Source organism: Phocoena sinus, chromosome 17, assembly GCF_008692025.1.
Source record: "Phocoena sinus isolate mPhoSin1 chromosome 17, mPhoSin1.pri, whole genome shotgun sequence".
NCBI classification, from domain to species: Eukaryota; Metazoa; Chordata; class Mammalia; order Artiodactyla; family Phocoenidae; genus Phocoena; species Phocoena sinus.
This window is the reverse complement of record NC_045779.1, coordinates 38784968-38804549: the sequence shown is the minus strand read 5'-3', so window position 1 is coordinate 38804549 and position 19582 is coordinate 38784968. Positions and strand designations below refer to the sequence as shown.

General features: G+C 37.3%; 1 protein-coding gene across 2 annotated transcripts in view; it reads right to left on the bottom strand.

The window, feature by feature from the left end:
• The window catches only part of INTS8 (integrator complex subunit 8), a 66086-nt gene that overhangs the window by 22819 nt on the left and 23685 nt on the right, over positions 1 to 19582 (bottom strand). For both annotated transcript variants that reach the window (XM_032609758.1, XM_032609759.1), the window contains exons 11-20: positions 16656 to 16726; positions 16095 to 16270; positions 14806 to 14939; positions 13090 to 13200; positions 11392 to 11593; positions 7811 to 7932; positions 3409 to 3593; positions 2934 to 2967; positions 2224 to 2280; positions 2077 to 2138 (exon numbers count right to left, since the gene is read on the bottom strand). In XM_032609758.1, the coding sequence (XP_032465649.1) occupies positions 2077 to 2138; positions 2224 to 2280; positions 2934 to 2967; positions 3409 to 3593; positions 7811 to 7932; positions 11392 to 11593; positions 13090 to 13200; positions 14806 to 14939; positions 16095 to 16270; positions 16656 to 16726 (1154 nt within the window). The remainder of the gene's footprint in view (positions 1 to 2076; positions 2139 to 2223; positions 2281 to 2933; positions 2968 to 3408; positions 3594 to 7810; positions 7933 to 11391; positions 11594 to 13089; positions 13201 to 14805; positions 14940 to 16094; positions 16271 to 16655; positions 16727 to 19582) is intronic.

Genomic DNA, 19582 nt, shown 5'->3' with positions numbered 1-19582 from the left:
AATTTACAGGCAACAAAATTATAAAGAGACAGACTCATAAAAATTTTCCAAATGATTTTTAAGTTCTGTTATCTAGAGGAAGCTACAGAAAACAAGGGCTCAAACACTAACAATACTGCTACATGGCCTTAAATTCACCTTGTGGCTTCTTGTAAGGGTTAACTAACTCCTCTGGATTAGATGTTTCACCGGGTTGGGGGGAGCCATGGCAAGGGTATCACTGCAGCTCATTTGCAAGCAATGAAGAATCCAAAAAAGAGTACGGAAGGGGGCCAGCTGCTCTGAGCCTAGTTAAGCCTGGAAGTCCTGAGATGCAGAATTAGGAGGTGGAACTGTGAGGATAAAGCCAAGCGAGCACCCAAGAAACACGCTGACAGCCCCTACAGCGAGACCCAGCGGGGGAGAACAAGCTTCGGCTTCAGAAACACACCGAGGTTCAAGTCCTGGCTCTATCATCTAACAAGGTTGGACAAAGTACTCCTGTTGCCCTGAAGGGTTAGATTTTATCATAACTCACCACTGTTCCCAGTACAGTGGGAAAGTATTGTGGTGCCATTAGTAAATACCCAACTGTTGATTTACAACTAATTTATTTACAATTATTTAAATGAGTTACACTGGTTTATGTTTCCTAGAAATTACAAAATGTTAAGTCTAAGAATTCTACCTACATATCAATCAATTTTAAAATAGTAACACTTAATCCATACCATCCTCACACTATTCTTGGAGTCAATAAAGACTCCTCCTCTGCTCAAGAGAAATATCTTTTCTGGTAAAACATTTAGTCACATTTTATTTTCTCTGGGTTAATTTACATTAAAGTAATTTTATCATGAAAATAATAGTTAAGCCTACTACGTGGCAGCCCTTATTCTAAACACCTAGCTTAGAAAGTTTATTATTTAATCCTCACAAGGTAGGTACTATTCTTATACCCGTTTTACAGATGAGGAAACTGGCACAGAAAGCAACTAACCCAAGGTCATATACCTGAGAAGTGGAGAGGCTGGGACTCAGTCTCTCTGAGTCTGGTTCAGAACCTCTATGATAAACCATTCTTTTGCCCCATTTATAAACACACACTGAAAAAAATCAATCATTAGTTTACAGTCTAAACTTAGGCCAAAGAAGTAACACCAAAGAGGTATTACAACCATCAATTAAAAAGGCAAAATGACCTCTACCTGATTCTTGGATTGCTATCTAATATATCAAATTTTATGTAAAAATCTGCAGTTATTTGCTTCAGGAAGCATAGTGCTTCTGTGGGAACTAAGGCTCATAAGCGGAGGGAAGGGTCACTCACCCACTTTAGACTCTCCGAATCCCTGTCAGAGAGAGAACGGCTTCCAATCTCTAAGACTGGGACGGAAGCAAATTGCTCTCATTCTACTGCCTGCTTACCTACCTACTACAATCTTCTCTTCTTCAAAAATGCCACTAAAAGCAATAAAATAAGGCCTAGATCTGCCCTTCAGGCACAAAGAAGATGACTGGCGGGGAAGGGAGAAAAGGAAAAGTAACTTTTGTGAGGAAACAAATGGACTCTCCTGAATGAGAAGTTGCTACATGTGGGAAGAGAAAAATATAAATGGTTTCTTCTTCCAGAAAAGGAACCTTTTCTTCTTCTCCCCCCAAAATTCCCCCATCCTCTTACTGTGATTCTCAGGTGATGAAAGTTAAGAGAAAAGATTTCTTAAATTACTTAAAGAACTTCTTAAGGCAACTAAAAAGGGTTGGGAACCTCTGACAATCACTGTTAGAAAAACCTGATAGAAAGTCATTCTTTAATTAGCCTCAATTTTCTAATTCTACCACTGACAAGGAATCAGGACTACTGAGAGACTGTCTAGGTTCTACTTAAGGCTAGTATACCTTCGCTGTTAACTTAGTTATGCCTTATCCATAATTTTTAGGAAGATTATTACTGTTAATGGAGAAACATGAAGTTGGCTATAGAGTCCTAACAAATTGCAGCCTTTTGATCAAATTATTCAAGGTTATCTGTATCAGTCAGGATGGTTTCTAAATATATAAACAGTTTAATAAAATGTAAGCTGTAATACTTCTTACTTGGGGATGGAGGATGGCCAGATAGAAATGTGTTCAGCTGCAATATCATTCACAATGTCCTCCTTATTTTAAAAAAAAAAAAAAAAAGCATGATTTAAAAGGAAATTTCTTCCAAAGATTTTTTAGATGAAATTATAAAATACTTACCCGAACATTGTGAAGTTTCACAAAGAGTGATAAAATAATAGTCAAAACCAACGGTTCCTATGAGAAAGAAAACACAGAATCCTTAAATATTATATATATTTTAGTATCTTTCCCATCAACCTCAAGGATACCAAGTATTTTCCTTCAAAAGATTCTTACGGGTTTGAAAATTACCACCTGCTTTAGTTTACAGCACACTAAAGATCAACTTTATTTTTAATCTCATGAAAGAAATGGCAACACACAATTTACACAGAAATGACCAAATTTAGGTGTCTGTCCTCACGTCTTTTGAAATTGAGTAAACAGACCTCTTTCCAACTAGTACTTCCAGCTACCTCTAGAAAAAATTGACTTCTTATTCCTTAAAATAATAGAGGATGGAATTTAAAGAGTGGAATCTATGTCCAATAAATAAATATGACGTTAATCCTATAAAGAAAAATTTAAGTTAGGCTTCACCTATCTAGCCCTATTATGAAGAATTCTTTACAGTTTAAAAAACACCTGTTCCATTCGCTAAAACATGGTAAGGTAAATGCAAAACAAACTTCTCCATTCAGACTATCCCGTCCTCAAAAAAAGGATCACTGAAGATAAAAAGCACACTAACAGGTTACTTAAATAATCAGCATTTAAACACTCAATATTTTTTGTCATATTCTACAGAAATCAGCAATAGTAATTAGATCAATTTTTATAAAGCTTACCCGTAATTTTTTGATAAAAGAAAGCAGTTCACTCCTACAAAAAACACAAATTGTGTATATGCATTTAATATTAGAAATTAAAAATAAAAACAAGAAAGTAAATTATACGTGAAGGTTTATTCCTAACTTTCCAGTCCTGCATGTATAAAAGAGTATAATATTCTACTGTCGTACTAACCTAATAAAATGTCTTTCCTGCTTTAATCACATGTGACATCTTTAGCACCATCCAACCAAAACTGTTGACTTTGAACTCAGGTTTGATTATATTAAATGATTAATAAGTAGTCTCTTAAAGTAACATATAAGCAAGGTATGTCCTAAGGTGGCCATATCAGACAAGTCCATCGGAGATCAGCACCACAGAATTCTTACATTGCCCATCTTTATGATACACAAGGATAATGGTAGGTGTTCTTACAACAGTACAAATAGTATAAATAAATAACTAAAAAAACAAACTGATAGAACATACCGATACATTATACCTAATGTAGACTCCCTCTGCTTTATTAAACTAATTCTGCCATCATTTCCTCGTTTGTGTTGACTGGACACACTACAGATCTGAACAATAACTTCCCAAAGGTCTTTAGCAGTCCGTCTACTTTCTTTAGGGCCTGGAAGTTCTTTGCATGTAGCTGCTAAAAGCTGTCCAAGCTATAACATGAAAAACAGACAGAAAATACACAAAAGATAATCTGTAATGTCATGCATGCTATTTCTATTATTGACGAACATTTGAAGAAAGATAAATAACTGCCCACACATACGAAGCACAGGTATCTTATGCTGTGCCTTCTATCCAACCGCTGAAGAATTGAGAGCTCACTGTCTACTGACAGATCTGAATCCGATCTGGGAAGGGAATCCTCTGGTCCCACCACATTATAAACCTCCTTGTTTCTAAACAATTACAGTCTAATGAGAAGAAAATGAGACAATGCAAAGAGGTATGTGATCTATTCAGTGGGAAAAAACAAAACTGCTAAATACACATAGTATGATCCCACCTTAAAAAAAAAAAAGCCCATAATGGAACATATACACTACAATGTTAACTGTAAAAGCCCAGAGATGAGACTAAAATAGGGGTTAAATTTCACTCACACACACAATTTTTTTTTAATTTTAATGGAAAAAATGAGGAAAAAATATGGACATTGAAGTTGGCAGAATAAAGGAAAAAGATCTAGAGCAACTTTTCTCTAAGAAAAATGACAGCAACTGGGGATGGACCTACTGCTGATGTGAGGAGGTAGAATTAGGGAAGGACAGATTACTGAAAGTGACTGATCTGAATAAAGGCAGGCTTCAGGACCAAAGGTGTAGGAAGGACCCAGAAATAAAGAATGGAAGGGCTGAAAGCAAAAGGCACAGAAAAGACAGGCCCAAAATGTAGAGAAAGAAATAGGCTTATATGCCAAATCCAGCACGTCTTTTCCTCTATAATTTAAGCAAGAGAGAGCCCCTCTATCCTTTGTTTTTAGTAATTCTTATACATCATTTCTCTTTAGAGGGTAAAGTAGCCAGGGATAATTCACGTCCATCAAGAATCCCCAGTTCCCTGACTGGACCTAGAAAAGGTTCATAATGGGGTCCCACTGCTTAAAGAGAGAGGCAGGATTATGACAAAGGTGAAAATAGTGCTTTTCCCCCAAATTTCAAACACAGAAAAGTTGAAAGTACAGTTCAATAAATACCTGAACACTTAATTTACAAGAATTCTGGTGCTTCCTAAAGCTAGTGAAAATGGTGTTAAAAACCCTAGCTATGCTATGTGAATGGAAATCAAGGGTCCCTGATCTAGGAGAACATTTCATCCTGCGTGCCTACTGCACGTACTCTTCTCTAACAACTAGAATCACAATATACACAAGTTATTTACTGCAGTTCTCAATTTCATTTTCTGTTGTCAGAGGTCACATGCTTGGCTGAAGGTTACTACATTAAGCAAGTAAATTCACTTAAAAGTAAGAATTTTCAGAGGTATTAGGCCCCAAGTCAATTGAATTCCACATTCTTGAGCATCTCCTATGTGCTGGGTATCAAGCAAAGCACTGAAAATATCAAAATTAACTGTCCTCAAGAAGCTCACTGTTTTACAGGGAAGACAGACAGGTGAACAAATAATTTACTATACAGTATAAGTGCAACAAAAGAAATATGTCCACAGTACAACAGTACAGAAGTAACAAGAACAGCAAGTTTGCGGAGAAAAGAATTATGGAAAGCTTCCAAGAAACTACACAAACCAGCAGAAGTGGGAAGAGCATCTCGGCCAAATGAACACACAGAAGTGCGGAAGCCTGAGAAAGCACTGTGTGTACAAGGGCCGTGAGCACTCTGGCACCACAGACAGAGCTGGCATGACAGGGAGGGAGAAGGAGAAGCTCCCACACCTTAAAAGGCCTTGCAGGCCACGGCAAAAGCCATGGTCTTTGTCTTATACCATCATGACTGTTAGCGCCAACCTCTCCTCCTCCCACTAGCTAGTCTCTTATAATCCAAGCGCCCATAAATGCTATACATTTTCCAATATACTACACTACCTCCCATACTGATCCAAGGGAGAGGCTGGACTGTTTTTCTTATTTCAAAAGGTCATATTTAGTCACATGCGTAAGACTATTCCCTTTCCTTTTTCCATTCCTAAGAGAATGGAAAATAAAATTGATTAAAAATCACTTAAGGGCTTCCCTGGTGGCACAGTGGTTGAGAGTCCACCTGTCGATGCAGGGGACACGGGTTCGTGCCCCGGTCTGGGAAGATCCCACATGCCGCAGAGCGGCTGGGCCCGTAAGCCATGGCCACTGAGCCTGCGCATCCGGAGCCTGTGCTCCGCAACGGGAGAGGCCACAACAGTGAGAGGCCCGCGTACCGCAAAAAAATAAAAAATAAAAAATCACTTAATATTTCACTACCCAGGGATAATGACTATTAATATCCTTCCAGACTCTTCCTTATGCATCTGTATATATATTCCACATCAAATTCGAAGTTTGAAAGCTGCTCTAAATTGTCTAATTTTTAATACCTGATCCCTTACTCTAGACTTCTTAATCTGATTACTTTCTCCTCTACGTTAACAAGGGAACAAGGGGCCAACTAGGGTAGGAGACACACAAAGCCCTAATCCAGATGAGACGATGAGATGCCTCAGTGGCCCCTGCAGCAAGGTCACCTCATACCCTTCCTCCTCTGTGGCCAGATCAAGGGGAAGTGCAGGAAGCAGTGAGCTAACCTAGCCCAAGGTTAGGCAACCTACAACACAATACCCCGTGCCCTTCCACACTGCAGGCCCTCAAACATGCGGCCAGCCTTCCTGGTGCACACAGCTCCACAGAATTCACAGCTAAGAGAAGCAAAGAGAAAAGCCCCTGCGCTGTCACAATACTAAGCAACGAGCTACCGTTCTAAGTGGAAATGATAATCGCGAAAACAAAACGGTCGTCTCATCTGAGAGTTTACTACAGACAAGAGACTGCTGGGCATAATCAGACAAATACCCTAGATATCAGGAACTCCCATCTCAGAAAGTTCACTAAAAAAACAGATATAATCCAATGTCTGAAATTCCAAAGAGAAGGATGACTTAAGTATGACAATAAATTTTTATGAACGACCATAAAGAAAACAAAAAGGAGGAAAAAACCAAAAGAAATCAGTAAGTCTTCAAAGGGTTGAAGTGAAATGAGCTCAGTTTTTTAAAGGCCATACATGAAATAAGGAGGAAACAAATAACCAAAGGCAAACGTAAAAACTGGTCCAGGGCTTCCCTGGTGGCACAGTGGTTGAGAGTCCGCCTGCCGATGCAGGGGACCCGGGTTCGTGCCCCGGTCCGGGAAGATCCCACATGCCGCGGAGCGGCTGGGCCCGTGAGCCACGGCCGCTGAGCCTGCGCGTCCGGAGCCTGTGCTCCACAACGGGAGAGGCCACAACAGTGAGAGGCCCGCGTACCGAAAAAAAAAAAAAAAACTGGTCCAGTGTTGCAAGGTTTCCAGATAACCGTCCATTTAAGGGGCTGTGTACTGAAGATGAGATGACGGCAGGTAAGAACAAAAGGTAACACAAGCATTAAGAAAAGAGTAAGGAAATCTGAAGGACGAAACATATATTAAAAAAGTGGTAAATCATGAAATGTTTTGTTTGTTTTTTTTTAACTACAAGACCAGAAAGGGAGAAATGTTCACTGCTTATTCAGGGTAAACGTAATATTAACACATGAAAGAAAGAATCTTAGGGAAGACTTCCTGTCTCTCTTTATTTTTGATGTTTTCTCCACCCAGAAGCATTTCCAGTCGTGCAGGGTAGGTGTAATTAAGAAAGGAGTATAAACAAACAACATACCATCAATTTACTGGATGAACAGTTTCATATGGAAATAATCACTAATAACAAACATGTACCCTAATAAGAATCAGGAATCAACTTAGAGAGTTTAATAGGCTTTGAAGAAGGGTAAGGTGCTCAAATGGAAAATGGGTGCAGCTCATCCCTAGCGCCCCCCCCAGTTCAACCCAGCTAGACCCAGGTATTCCAGAGCTGAACCCGGGGTTTGACTACATCAATCAAAGCAAGAAAAGCTGACTAACGTCTCACTACTTTAGGATTATACCAAAATGTTGTCTATTAACGAAATAATTTTTGCTTGCATTCTCGTAACTATAGGGTAGAAGAAAAAAATATTAGAGAGGGCAAACTAAAGTGCCTGAATTATCAAAAACTATACTTTTACCTACAAACCAACAAGCATTTGTCCAAACTTAGACTGAATCTTAGAAACTGGACAAGCTCCCTAAGTAGTACAGATCTAAAGAAACTGGTCCAATAATCCCACCCTAATAATCCTTTTATTTAGATTAAACATGAATTACCTTTACATATGGATTACTCTGAAGCAGAAATGCAGGAACTTGCAGGGTAAGGTATTCATTTTCCCTCCAGTTTAACATAAAAGCAACACACTCCTCGGCAATAACTTGACGAAGAGGAATATCTAAAAAGCAAAGAAGAAAGTAGTTGGAGTTACCATCATAACATTAAAAGAACAAAGCATGGGACTTCCCTGGCAGTCCAGTGGTTACCATGCTGTGCTATCACTGCAGAGGCTGCAGGTTTGATCCCTGGTAAGGGAACTGAGATCCTGCAAGCCGTGCAGCGCGGTGTGGCAATCAATCAATCAATAACAAAGCAAATAGTTGCTCAGATTCCAGCTGAACAAATCAAAAACAAGTTACAGATGAAAAAATAGAAAAACACTAATATTTTATACTTTCTCTGTAAAGTTTAAGGTTTCCCAATAATAGGTTGCCACAGTCCCCACTATTAATCAACAAAATTCTCTACTAAGAACACCTTAAGATGCCTAACACTCTACTGTGGAAGTCTAGGAGCTGGTACCCAGCCTCTACAAATTTATAGTTTAAATGAGCAGAGAGGGACTTCCCTGGTGGTCCAGTGGTTAAGAATCCGCCTTCCAATGCAGGGGACGCAGGTTCGATCCCTGGTCAGGGAACTAAGGTCCCACATGCCATGGGGGCAACTAAGCCCACATGCCACAACTACTACTGAGCACACAGGCCACAACTAGAGAGCCCGCGTGCTGCAACTACAGTGCCCACGAGCTCTGGAGCTCACACGCCACAACTAGAGAGAACCCTACGGGCTGCAACTAAGACCCGACGCAGCCAAAAATAAATAAATAAATAAATGAGCAGAGAAGAACCACACAAACAAAACAAATATATAATGGTATGGTATAAACTTCTAGCTATTTAGAGCACAGAAATAGGTAAACCATGTTTAAAGCTGTAATACATCCATGTTAATATGTTTTTCATTTTTTAAATAATTTTTCCTGATTAAAACATGATAAATAGTCATAAGAGACAAATCATTCACTCATTCAAAAAATATGTACTATACCTGTAACAATTTTAAATAAAAAGATATGAGGGAAAAAAATCACTCAGAATTGTTTGACCATTATTTCCTTTGAAATAAATAATTATTAAATATACCTTAATATTAAATACATTGTGAATTTTTGTAGCTCAAAGTATATAATACTCAGGTTTTAATGTATTTCAAGAAAGAGGAAAAGAAACCCAATGAATACTAAATAACAACGTTAAAACTTAAAATGGGGAGAGCTACTAAACTTCTTGAGTACCTATACTTTTCAGCCATTCTAAAAAGTCTTGGCCTGTGGCTATTTATATCTCACTTTATCCCAAAAAGCGACTGGAGACAACAAAAAAGAGGCACAGGAACACACCAAAATTAAGTAAAAATACATTATTTGCATCATCTTCTTAAAGAAGGAGTGAAGATAGAAGTAAATTTAATATCCCAGTGTACAACATGTCACTGTGCATTGTGCACCATACACTTTGCCAGAGGAAGCCCAGACAGCATTTGGCTCCAAGGCGTCCTTTATTCACTGGACATCTCTCATTAGTGAGTCCACAATGGTTCTTAAAGAAGAATCAGCATCTAGAGAGCGGGGTTCAAACGCTTTCTTTCTTGTTCTTCCTAAGGGTACATCCTTTCCTTCTCATTTCAAACGCTGCTTATAACACAAACTATGGGACAAATAGATGAACATTCAGTAAGTTAGGGGAGAGAAGGAAGAATGGAGGGAGGGAGGGAGGGAGGGAGGGAGGAAAAAGTGAACTCCAAACTACTCAAATGCCAAAAAGGTAGTACAAAGAGACTATAATTACTTGAAGGCATTTCCAACCATTTCAAAGAGTAAAAGCACAGGCTTAAGTTGGCCTGATGAGTTCAAAACACAGTTCCGTCTCTTACTTCATGACTTCGGCCAAATTCTTTAAACTTAGTTTCTTGATTTACAAAATGGGGATAATTAAATAAGAAGCTACTTCATGAAGCTGCTGCAAGGACTAAATCAGTTATGCACCTAAGCTCTGAGAAGAATGTCTGACATGTAGTTAGCACTCAATAAATGTTAGGGTTTTTAAAATTCTTTTTGCTTTTCATTTTAGAGAACCAATCTTCAACCTTTAAAAAGAAAACACTCTGGGGAATTCCCTGGAAGTCCAATGGTTAGGACTCTGTGCTTTTGCTGCCGAGGGCCCGGGTTCAATCCCTGGTAGGGGAACTAAGATCCCACAAGCCGCGCAGCATGGCCCGAAAAGAAAAAGGAAAAAAAAAGAGCTTTAAAAAACACTCTGTTGACAGTTAGTATATATTAATTAGATCAATTTTTATTGTGATACTGAAGAGCAATGATGCATTAAAACTCAAAAGTATTCTATCTATAGAGTGCTAAAAAGTTGTAATTTTTTCAAGAAATCACAATGTTATAACAATTAAATTAATTCAAAAGACCCCAGAGGGCCAGCAGCCATTTGTTTGGGCACATTATTAGGACCTTGCTTTATACTTTAATTTTACTATTTATAGTATTAAATGTGTACAGTATGATTGAAATGCTCTAAATATTATTAAATCATGTAAAAGTAAGAAACTGCTTTAACTAAGCAAGATTATATGTAACAGATAATTCTTATGATAAAAAAAACTTCTTATGATAAGCTTCTTTTCATAATAAGATCTTTACATTTAGAACTGGACAGTCAAAATCTGTTCCTAAAGTGACCACAGTGACTTCCTGACCCACAGGCAATCGTGCTGAGGGCTGTCTATGGCAGCTATGAGGAAATAAACCTTCAACATGCAGCTTCAAGGACATTTTGAATCTTTTAACATAATACCTTAAAATTGCAATATAGTTTTTGTAGTGTGTTGAATGCTGTCCCCTCAAAATTCATGTACACCTGAGACCTCAGAAGGTGATCTTACTTGGAAACAGGGTCTTTGCAGATGTGGTTAGTTAAAATGAGGTCATACTGAATTAGGGTAGACCCTAAATCCAATGACTGGTGCCCTTACAAGAGGAGAAGACATGGACACACACACACACACACACACACACACACACACACACACACACACACACACAGAAGGCCACATGAAACAGGTAAAGACTGGAGTGATGCAGCTGCAAGCCCAGGAACACCAAAGGCTGCTGGGAGCCACCAGAGGCTAGGGAGAAGCAAGGAAGGATCCTTCTCTAGAGCCTTCAAAGGGAGTGTAGGCCTGCAGACCCCTTGATTTCAGACATCTCATCTCCAAAACCATGAAAAAATTAATTTCTGCAGCAAAAAGACCCAAAGCAGCCAAAAACAAATAAATAAATTTTAAATAAATAAATAAATTTCTGTTACTTATTTATGGCAATCCTAGGAAATTAATAATTTCCTACATTTTCCCCAATGTTTTCAAGTGAACTCCACATCTGAATTCTGTTTTAAAAGACAAATAATTTTTTCATAGATGGTAAAAAGTCCAGTAAATATTCTTTTAGAATATTCCCCACAGTTACTTGAGTACTGAATTTCTGAAATCCGGCTTTGTGAAAAAGTCTTACCAGGAAGCCTCATTTCCAGATATCCTCGCACCCTACTAATAAGATCAGAAGGCGGTCTCTCTCCAGATTGCCCTGTTCCAGCTTCATGTGTATGAACATCCAAAAGCAGCATCTCATTCAGCATGACCTGACGAAGTTTTGGTGAGAATTCTGTCACCAACTCCAAACAAGCAGCAAATAGCTGTTTAGCATGGGTAAAGTCCTATAAAAAGAAACAGCAGAATAGCCTGGATCACCTTTCCTCTGGAGTCAAAAAATACGTCTTTAAAAGTACAGAACAAAGAAGAGAAGAATTAATTTAAATGGTTAACACTGGTTATCTTGGGGAGTGAGGCTAGACTATCATGTTTTTATCATCTCTGCATTGTTGATTTATTCCAATAAATACTTAATTCTTTTGTAAATTTTTTTTTTTTTTGGCTGCACCACACGGCACATAGGATCTTAGTTCCTCAACCAGGGATTGAACCCGTGCCCCCTGCAGTGGAAGCACAGAGTCCTGACCACTGAACCGCCAGGGAATTACCTGTAATTTTTAAAAAACATCCAATAAACAATCAATATAATATACATGCTATATTACTAAACAAGTTTTACATAAATTATAAAATAACAAAACTAGGGGACTTCCTTGGCAGTCCAGGGGTTAAGACCCCACGCTTCCACTGCAGGGGGCACAGGTTCAATCCCTGGTCTGGGAACTAAGATCCTACATGCCACACAGCGTGGCCAAAAAATAAATAAATAAAATTAAAAAACTAGAAGTTTTATATAAATATTACATACATATATCATACAGGTATAAAATTCCATGACTAAACACTCTTCTCCCCCTAAGATAGTCAGAATTAGACCTTACCCCCTTCAACAAGGTTCCACATTCTAAAATTTTGCACACAACCCTATTAGCCTATATAATTGACTAATAAATAAATCAAATCAGCTATGATCCAAGCCCTTTCCTACACATCTCTTTCTAATTTTTCCAAAGAGTAGCCTTCGCCTACTCTCTCCACATGATTCTTTCACTCATACAATGTGGCTTCTATCCCCCACATCATGAAAAAGAAATAGCTCTTACTAAACAAAGATCTTCTAATGGCACAATCTACTCAATACCTTTCAGTTACCTTACTGGACTTAGGGGCTGCAACCCAGTGCTGTCCATTCCGTTTTCTTGACAACCTCTATCCCCTTAGCTATTATGACCCCACAAGTCTGGTCTTCATACCAGACTCTTTCTCATGCCACTCTTTTTGGACCTGTGCTGGATCCCCTAGGTTCTGAATATTCTGCCAGGGTGATCTTTGATGATTCCCAAATCTGTATTTCCATCCCAGACTACTTCACAAATAGATCCTTATGTAAAATCTACAAAAGTAATTTTAAGGATTTTTGTTTTTGTTTTCTTTAGCTTGGAATACAATCTTTACTAACTGAACCCTAAATACAAAAGAACTATTCATGTTCTCTAATTTTTTATAAGACAGAGAGTAGTAGCCATATGTCCAAGACCATTTTCGTATAGCTATGAGGGTAAAAGGAAAAAGAATAAACCAAAACGCCTTTTCAAATATCCTCCTAGGCCTACGACTATGATTTTAAGATCAGGAAAACACAACTGATTCTGATTCCTGGCTTCATGCTAAATTTACAAAGCATATTCTTAACCAGACGTCAATGTATGCTTTTGCTCACCTTAACAGTACTGCAGTGTAAACCTTTGGCCATTAGAATGTAAACCAAATCTCTTGTTAAATTGTCTTTGATTCCCAGGATAACACCACTATAGACAGAAGGTATTTCCCACTAGAAGAAATAAAAATACACAAATACACACACATGAAGCCAAATCTAGATAAGAATCTTTTCAGTAATAGTCAATCCCATTTAAAAAATCATTCAAAAGTCATTTTTGAAAGAGAAAGGAAAATGACAGCTGTATTGAAATGCTAATCAAAATGAACATAATCGCTATAATGAGCTAGTAATAAATAATTAAATGGATTGGAACTTTCTGAAGGATAGACTGTAGAGATAAAGAAGGAAAAAAAATTCTAGGAGTTTAATACGTATTAACTCATATGATCCTCACAACAGTATTACGTAGGTACTATTATCTCCATTTCACAGATGAGAAAACAGAGACACACAGAAGTCAAATAACTTGCCGAAGACTATAAAGCTAGTTAAGTAGAGAGCTGGCATTCAAACTCAGGCAGTTAGTACCAGAACTCCCGCTCTTAACTATTATGCTATATACTTCCTCTCTATATAAATGAACACAAATAACAATGTCAATGCTAAGAAGGCCAACTAAGGTTCAGACCAATTTTTCATTTCACTGCACTTTCACGTTCAAACCCCACAAAATATACAGCAATTTCTTGCTTCTTTTTATTACATATTCAGCAGAGGAGGAGTATGCAGTTAAATTAGAAGCACTACCACAGTACTTTAATTTCTCCTGTATCTGTGGACTGCTTCCCTTGTATCTCAAGCTACATTCCACTGAAATGTTTAAAAAGCTATTTTCATTTGCACTTTCCACATGGGAAAACTTAAGTAGACAACTTCAGAAACATTAGCTTGGCATTTTAAAAAGAATATCTAAAGCCAAAAATGTTCTAAAAGAAATTTTAATGAAGTGGTTCTAAACTGTAGGCTTTAGACTTCAAGAAGATAGGAAAAAACTAAACCAAAAATACTCTGTAAGCACACAGCAAGTATTAGCTCCAGACTGCATAAATATTATACCTTACACACATATTAACAGCTATACTGAAAATGCATGTAGGTGTTATGACAACAAATGAAATATAAACTCACTTTTTGTTGTTACTGATTTAATAGTGTCGATTTAATAACCTTTTTTGGATATTTCTCTGTCAATGGATGTTCAAAGTGCAATTACTCTCATGTGCAGGTACTTTACATTGTTGATGAATTGTTGACAAATAAAAGGGGTTCTTATTCCCAAAAAGGTCAGGGAACAGCTCTTCTATGAAATTACATCAGAAAACAAGGGTAATTTTCTTATCTGTTCTTTTTTTTTTTCCTGGCTGCATTGGGTCTTCTTGCTGCACGCAGGCTTTCTCTAGTTGTGGTGAGCGGGGGCTACTCTTCGTTGCGGTGCGTGGGCTTCTCATTGCGGTGGCTTCTCTTGTTGCAGAGCACGGGCTCTAGGCACGCAGGCTTCAGTAGTTGTGGCATGCAGGCTCAGCAGTTGTGGCTTGCGGGCTCTAGAGCACAGGCTCAGTAGTTGTGGCGCACGGGCTTAGCTGCTCTGTGGCATGTGGGATCTTCCTGGACCAGGGATCAAACCCATGTCACCTGAATTGGCGGGTGGATTCTTAACCACTGCACCACCAGGGAAGTCCCTTCTTATATGCGCTTAAGAGAGGGCCTTCTTACCTTATTAGACACTGTCCAGAATTGGCGCTCTGAAGTCATACCATGTAATTCAATTAAAATCTGTCGAATCCTCCAGGGATCTACTGATAATATCAGCTGATGCTCCAACTGGCCAATGTTGACACTTGCTGAGGCTAAGAAAGGAAGGAGAGGTTTCCATTTAAATAATGATTTGATTCAAAGGTATACATAATCCTATAAATATGAGAACGGTAATTTACTGAGAGAAATTGTGCATGTTTATAAGTATTATAAGTTAAAAGCATCTCTCATCTTGAAAACTTATTTATTCAACTTAATGCAAATTATGTTTTAACTTCACTCTCATATAGAAAGCCTAACACAATTTTTATTATGTCTTCATTTAATAAATGAATGCATTTAATAAAGATAATGAAAATAAAAACATAAAAATCAGTAGCTGGTACATGGAAAGAATTATGTGGGATATATGGAAAAATTTAACTTATATAGACAGTCTCCTAGTTTGGAACATACTGTGTTATTTAAAAGCACATCTAAAATGTTTTGAGCAATAAACATTAAGAACGTGTTTTCTGAAGGGGAGAATGAGGAGGTGGAGGCACTGCCTTCCCCAGAAAACCAAGAATTGATCATTAAAATCCCTCACTACAACTCGGCTTTCAGATATAGTCTTCAATAATGCATTTCCAGCATTTTATCTGTGTTAATATTATTCTTTCCCTTTACACCTGGACTGTTAACGCCGTTTAAATCTAATGAGGGTCAAAGCAGCTAAAAGTTCGTTCAGCCAGCTGAATTCTGTGTCCCCTATATTAAGTGTTGAAGCTTGTATTTCTTATTAATGAGCAGTACTACATTTTCTACTTATATTTATAAAATAAGAGAAAAAAATGGAAGAAAATCATCAAATAAATAAGGCAAAAATGGCAATGGTGCCAAAGCTGAATGTTTAGCTAGAAGACAGTATCACGATGATATATAGGTTGAAATGCATGCAAGCCTGTACCTTTTATCTTTCTCAACCGCTCCCCTCCCCTCCTGTTTTTTACCTTCAAGAACACAGCAGCAGAGTTACGTGGGTCTACTCCCACAGCTAAAATCCTTTATGTATCTAGGCCTATATCTCCGTGAATCAGAGACTCAGCAGAGTCCCAAGACTTAACTGCTTAGACAGAAATATGACTACAAAAGACAGGTAAATGTATATTAATTACCAGCATTCGTGTAATCTGAAACAAATTAAGAGGATATCCTAAATATACTGAGGGGCAGAATGTGCCAACATTTTAGCTAGCAGAGCTAACCTGGGATATCATAAAATGAAGTTACTGGTTTAATGCACAGATTTACTCTAGGGGATCTCTTCCTCATCTGATCAACAAGTAGCTTTCGTTCTTCATCTTTCAACAATGTAATGAAAAGCTCATGTGAAGAAATCATGAAAACATACTGCAGGTCTTCCAACCCCAGACACACATTCCTAGATCAGTAAGAAATATTATAAAACAAAAAAAGTGTATAATTTTAGTTTGGGGAAAACAATCATATTAACCAATTTTTATTAATAAACTGTTTAAAAAACCACCATTCGATAACTGCACAACAATCATTTGAAACAGCTTTTAAAATTTCTTTTTGGCCCTTCTTTAAAGTTTGTGCTTTCAATGCTACAATACACAAAAGGAGTAACTGACAGAATCCTAAGTTTTATGTGGCTACACGAATCCAAACCGTAACTGTTCTTAAATACCAATTATTGCCTGGTTATAAGATAGGCAGGGCAAATCCAAAACGATAAGGAATAAAAGGTATCTTTCTCACAGGACTAAGTTCAAAATTAAGAAAAAGAAAAGAAAGGCACTTACTTTAGAAAAGCAGCCATGTTTCCTTTCAAAGAATCTGAAGCTTTTTCTAAATTTATTGATCTTGAACATACCTAGGAATTTGAGTAGTTTTTATTTGAATATGGGTACTTTAAAATAATTATACTACAGTCTGAAAAGTTTAGATTTAAAAACAACTGAATTTTCCTTTCAAATATTATCAGTCACAGATCTGGTTAAGAAATTTAAGAGATGAGACCAAAGAATATGCAGTAAAGAATAATCTATATAGCATACGAAGAAGTCCTGCCGAAATTTACAAAGTACGTTGCCAAATTAAATGGAGTGATAACTTTAAGAATCAGTAGTTCCTGTCAGAAAAGTGAGAAAAGGGTCATCTTAGATAGCTGAAAAGAATGATCGATAATAGTTAAAGTATATAGAACCAATGGTTAAGAAGATAACCAAGGTTTAAAAACTAAACAATGAAAATAAAGAGTAACAGAAACTATGAAAATACTAGTTATCTAAAAATAATATCCTTATAATATTATTCTGAGTTTATTAGATTAGGTTTCCTCCCCACATATTATTTACAAGAAGTCAAAAAGAATCTATTAGCGTAAAAGCTCCCTAACCTTAAGAAATTGTCAAATATTCTCTAATATGTTGCCACAAAAATTAAATTATATAATGTTTATAGCAGTATTATATTCATAAGAGCTAAAAAGCGTAAACAACCCTAAAGCCCATCAACTGATGAACAAACACTCAAAACAGACAGTGAAGAGCATACCCAGTCAATGGGATACTATTCAGCTATAAAAAAGAATGAAGTACTGATACACACTCCAACATGGATCAAATTTTTCAGGTTTTCAACATTAAGTGAAAGAAGTCAGTTATTTATATGACATGTCCAGAACAGGCAAATCTACAGAGACAAAAAGTAGATTAATAGTTGCCTAGGGTTGAAGAGATTGAGGGAAAATGGGAAATGACTGCTAATGGATAAGAAGTTCTGTTGCAGATGGGCAGAGAGGAATGAAATGTTGTCAAACTGGCTGAGGCGATGGCTGCCCAACTCTATGAACATGCTAAGAATCACTGAACTGTGCATTTTAAATGGGTGAATTGTACGGCATGCGAATTACATCCCAATGAAGCTATTAAAAGAAAAAAAGGAATAATAGTATTTTTAATTACCACGCTCAGAAACAGTATCTTGAAAGTACTTTGCTCAGATGAACAGATTACGCTATCAGTATATAACACATCTGAGCATCTGGGAGTATGTACAATATATTTACATTCTAATAGTTCTGCCCCACTGTATACATAAACTAAGTTTGCTACCATATGTAAGATCTTATGATAAATAATATTTTAGTGTACTTTCATGAGACTGTTTATTCAAATATAGAGATGCATTGTATATGTGTCATCACGTGTTCGGGAATATGTGGTAACTCCTGATAAGCAACGTAACAGAGATGTTATGTAAACTCACCTCAACTTTTTAAAAATGAAAAATATGAAATAGGTGACATCTCTATAGATGCTATAAACACTGAAAAGATAACTAAAAACATTAATATTAATCAACTTAAATATTTAGATAAAGTGGACAAATTCTTAGAAAAGAACTTCTCAAAACTAATCAAGAAAAAAAGAACAGCAGATGAAATCACTGAAATTGAATCAATGCCAAAGATCTTCCCCCCCAAAAAATCTCCAGGCCCAAATACATCATTGGTATGTATGAAAAAAAGCAATGAGTCCATTTTCTTTTCCAGGCAAAAAGAAATGATCCACACCTCAATTTATTTATGAGGCACACACGACCTTAGTAACAAAATCAAACACAAGGGGCTTCCCTGGTGGCGCAGTGGTTGGGAGTCCGCCTGCCAATGCGGGGGACGCGGGGTTCTGGCCCTGGTCCGGGAGGATCCCATATGCCACGGAGTAGCTGGGCCCGTGAGCCACAATTACTGGGCCCACATGCCACAACTGCTGAGGCCCGCATGCCAGGAGTCTGTGCTCTGCAGCGGGGGGGGGGGGGGGGGGGGGGGGGGCCACCGCAGTGGGGGGCCCGTGCACCGCGGCGAGGAGTGGCCCCCGCTCTCTGCAACTGGAGAAAGCCCACAAACAGCGGTGAGGACCCAATACAGCCAAAAATAAATAAATAAAATTAAATTTAAAAAAATCAAACACAGGACAAGAAAGAAAAAAAAACTGATGCATCAATCTCACACACGAATGTAAAAAAATCTTAAAGTATTAGCAAGCCAAATCCAGCAATATATATTAAAAACAATCATCACATGACCTAAAACTAATACAATGTTACATGTCAATTATATCCCAGTTTAAAAAAAAGATCACAACCTAGTTGGGTTTATCCAGACAAGGTACTTCAACACTTAAAAATTAATATACTTCACTACATTAACCAATTAGAAGAGAAAAATTATGTGCTTGTCATCATAGACATAGAAAAAGCACTTAATAAAATCTAAAAATAATTCATGATTTTTTAAAAATAAGAGCCTTCAGTGAATTAAGGATAAACAGAAACTTCCTTAATCAGATACGGAGTAACGATAAGAAAAACCTATAATAAACATCACTCTAAACAGTAAAAGAGTACAAGCTTTTGAGACTAAGAATGAGACCAGGAAGCCCATCATAGCCCTTTCTACCAAACATTATACTGGAGATCATTGTCAGCACAGTAAGAACAAGTACACAGAAATAAAAATGAAAAGGCTAGAAAATGAAGAAAACAAAATGCATTATTTACAGATAAAGACTATTTAGAAAAACAAATGAACCTACAGATAAACAGAATTTTTAAGAGTTTAGCAAAGCAGCTGGAAACGAAATCATATACGGAGTTCAACTATACCTCTATACCAATGCATAAACTATTTTCAAGTTCATAAAAAAAATTAAATAAAAAGACTTCT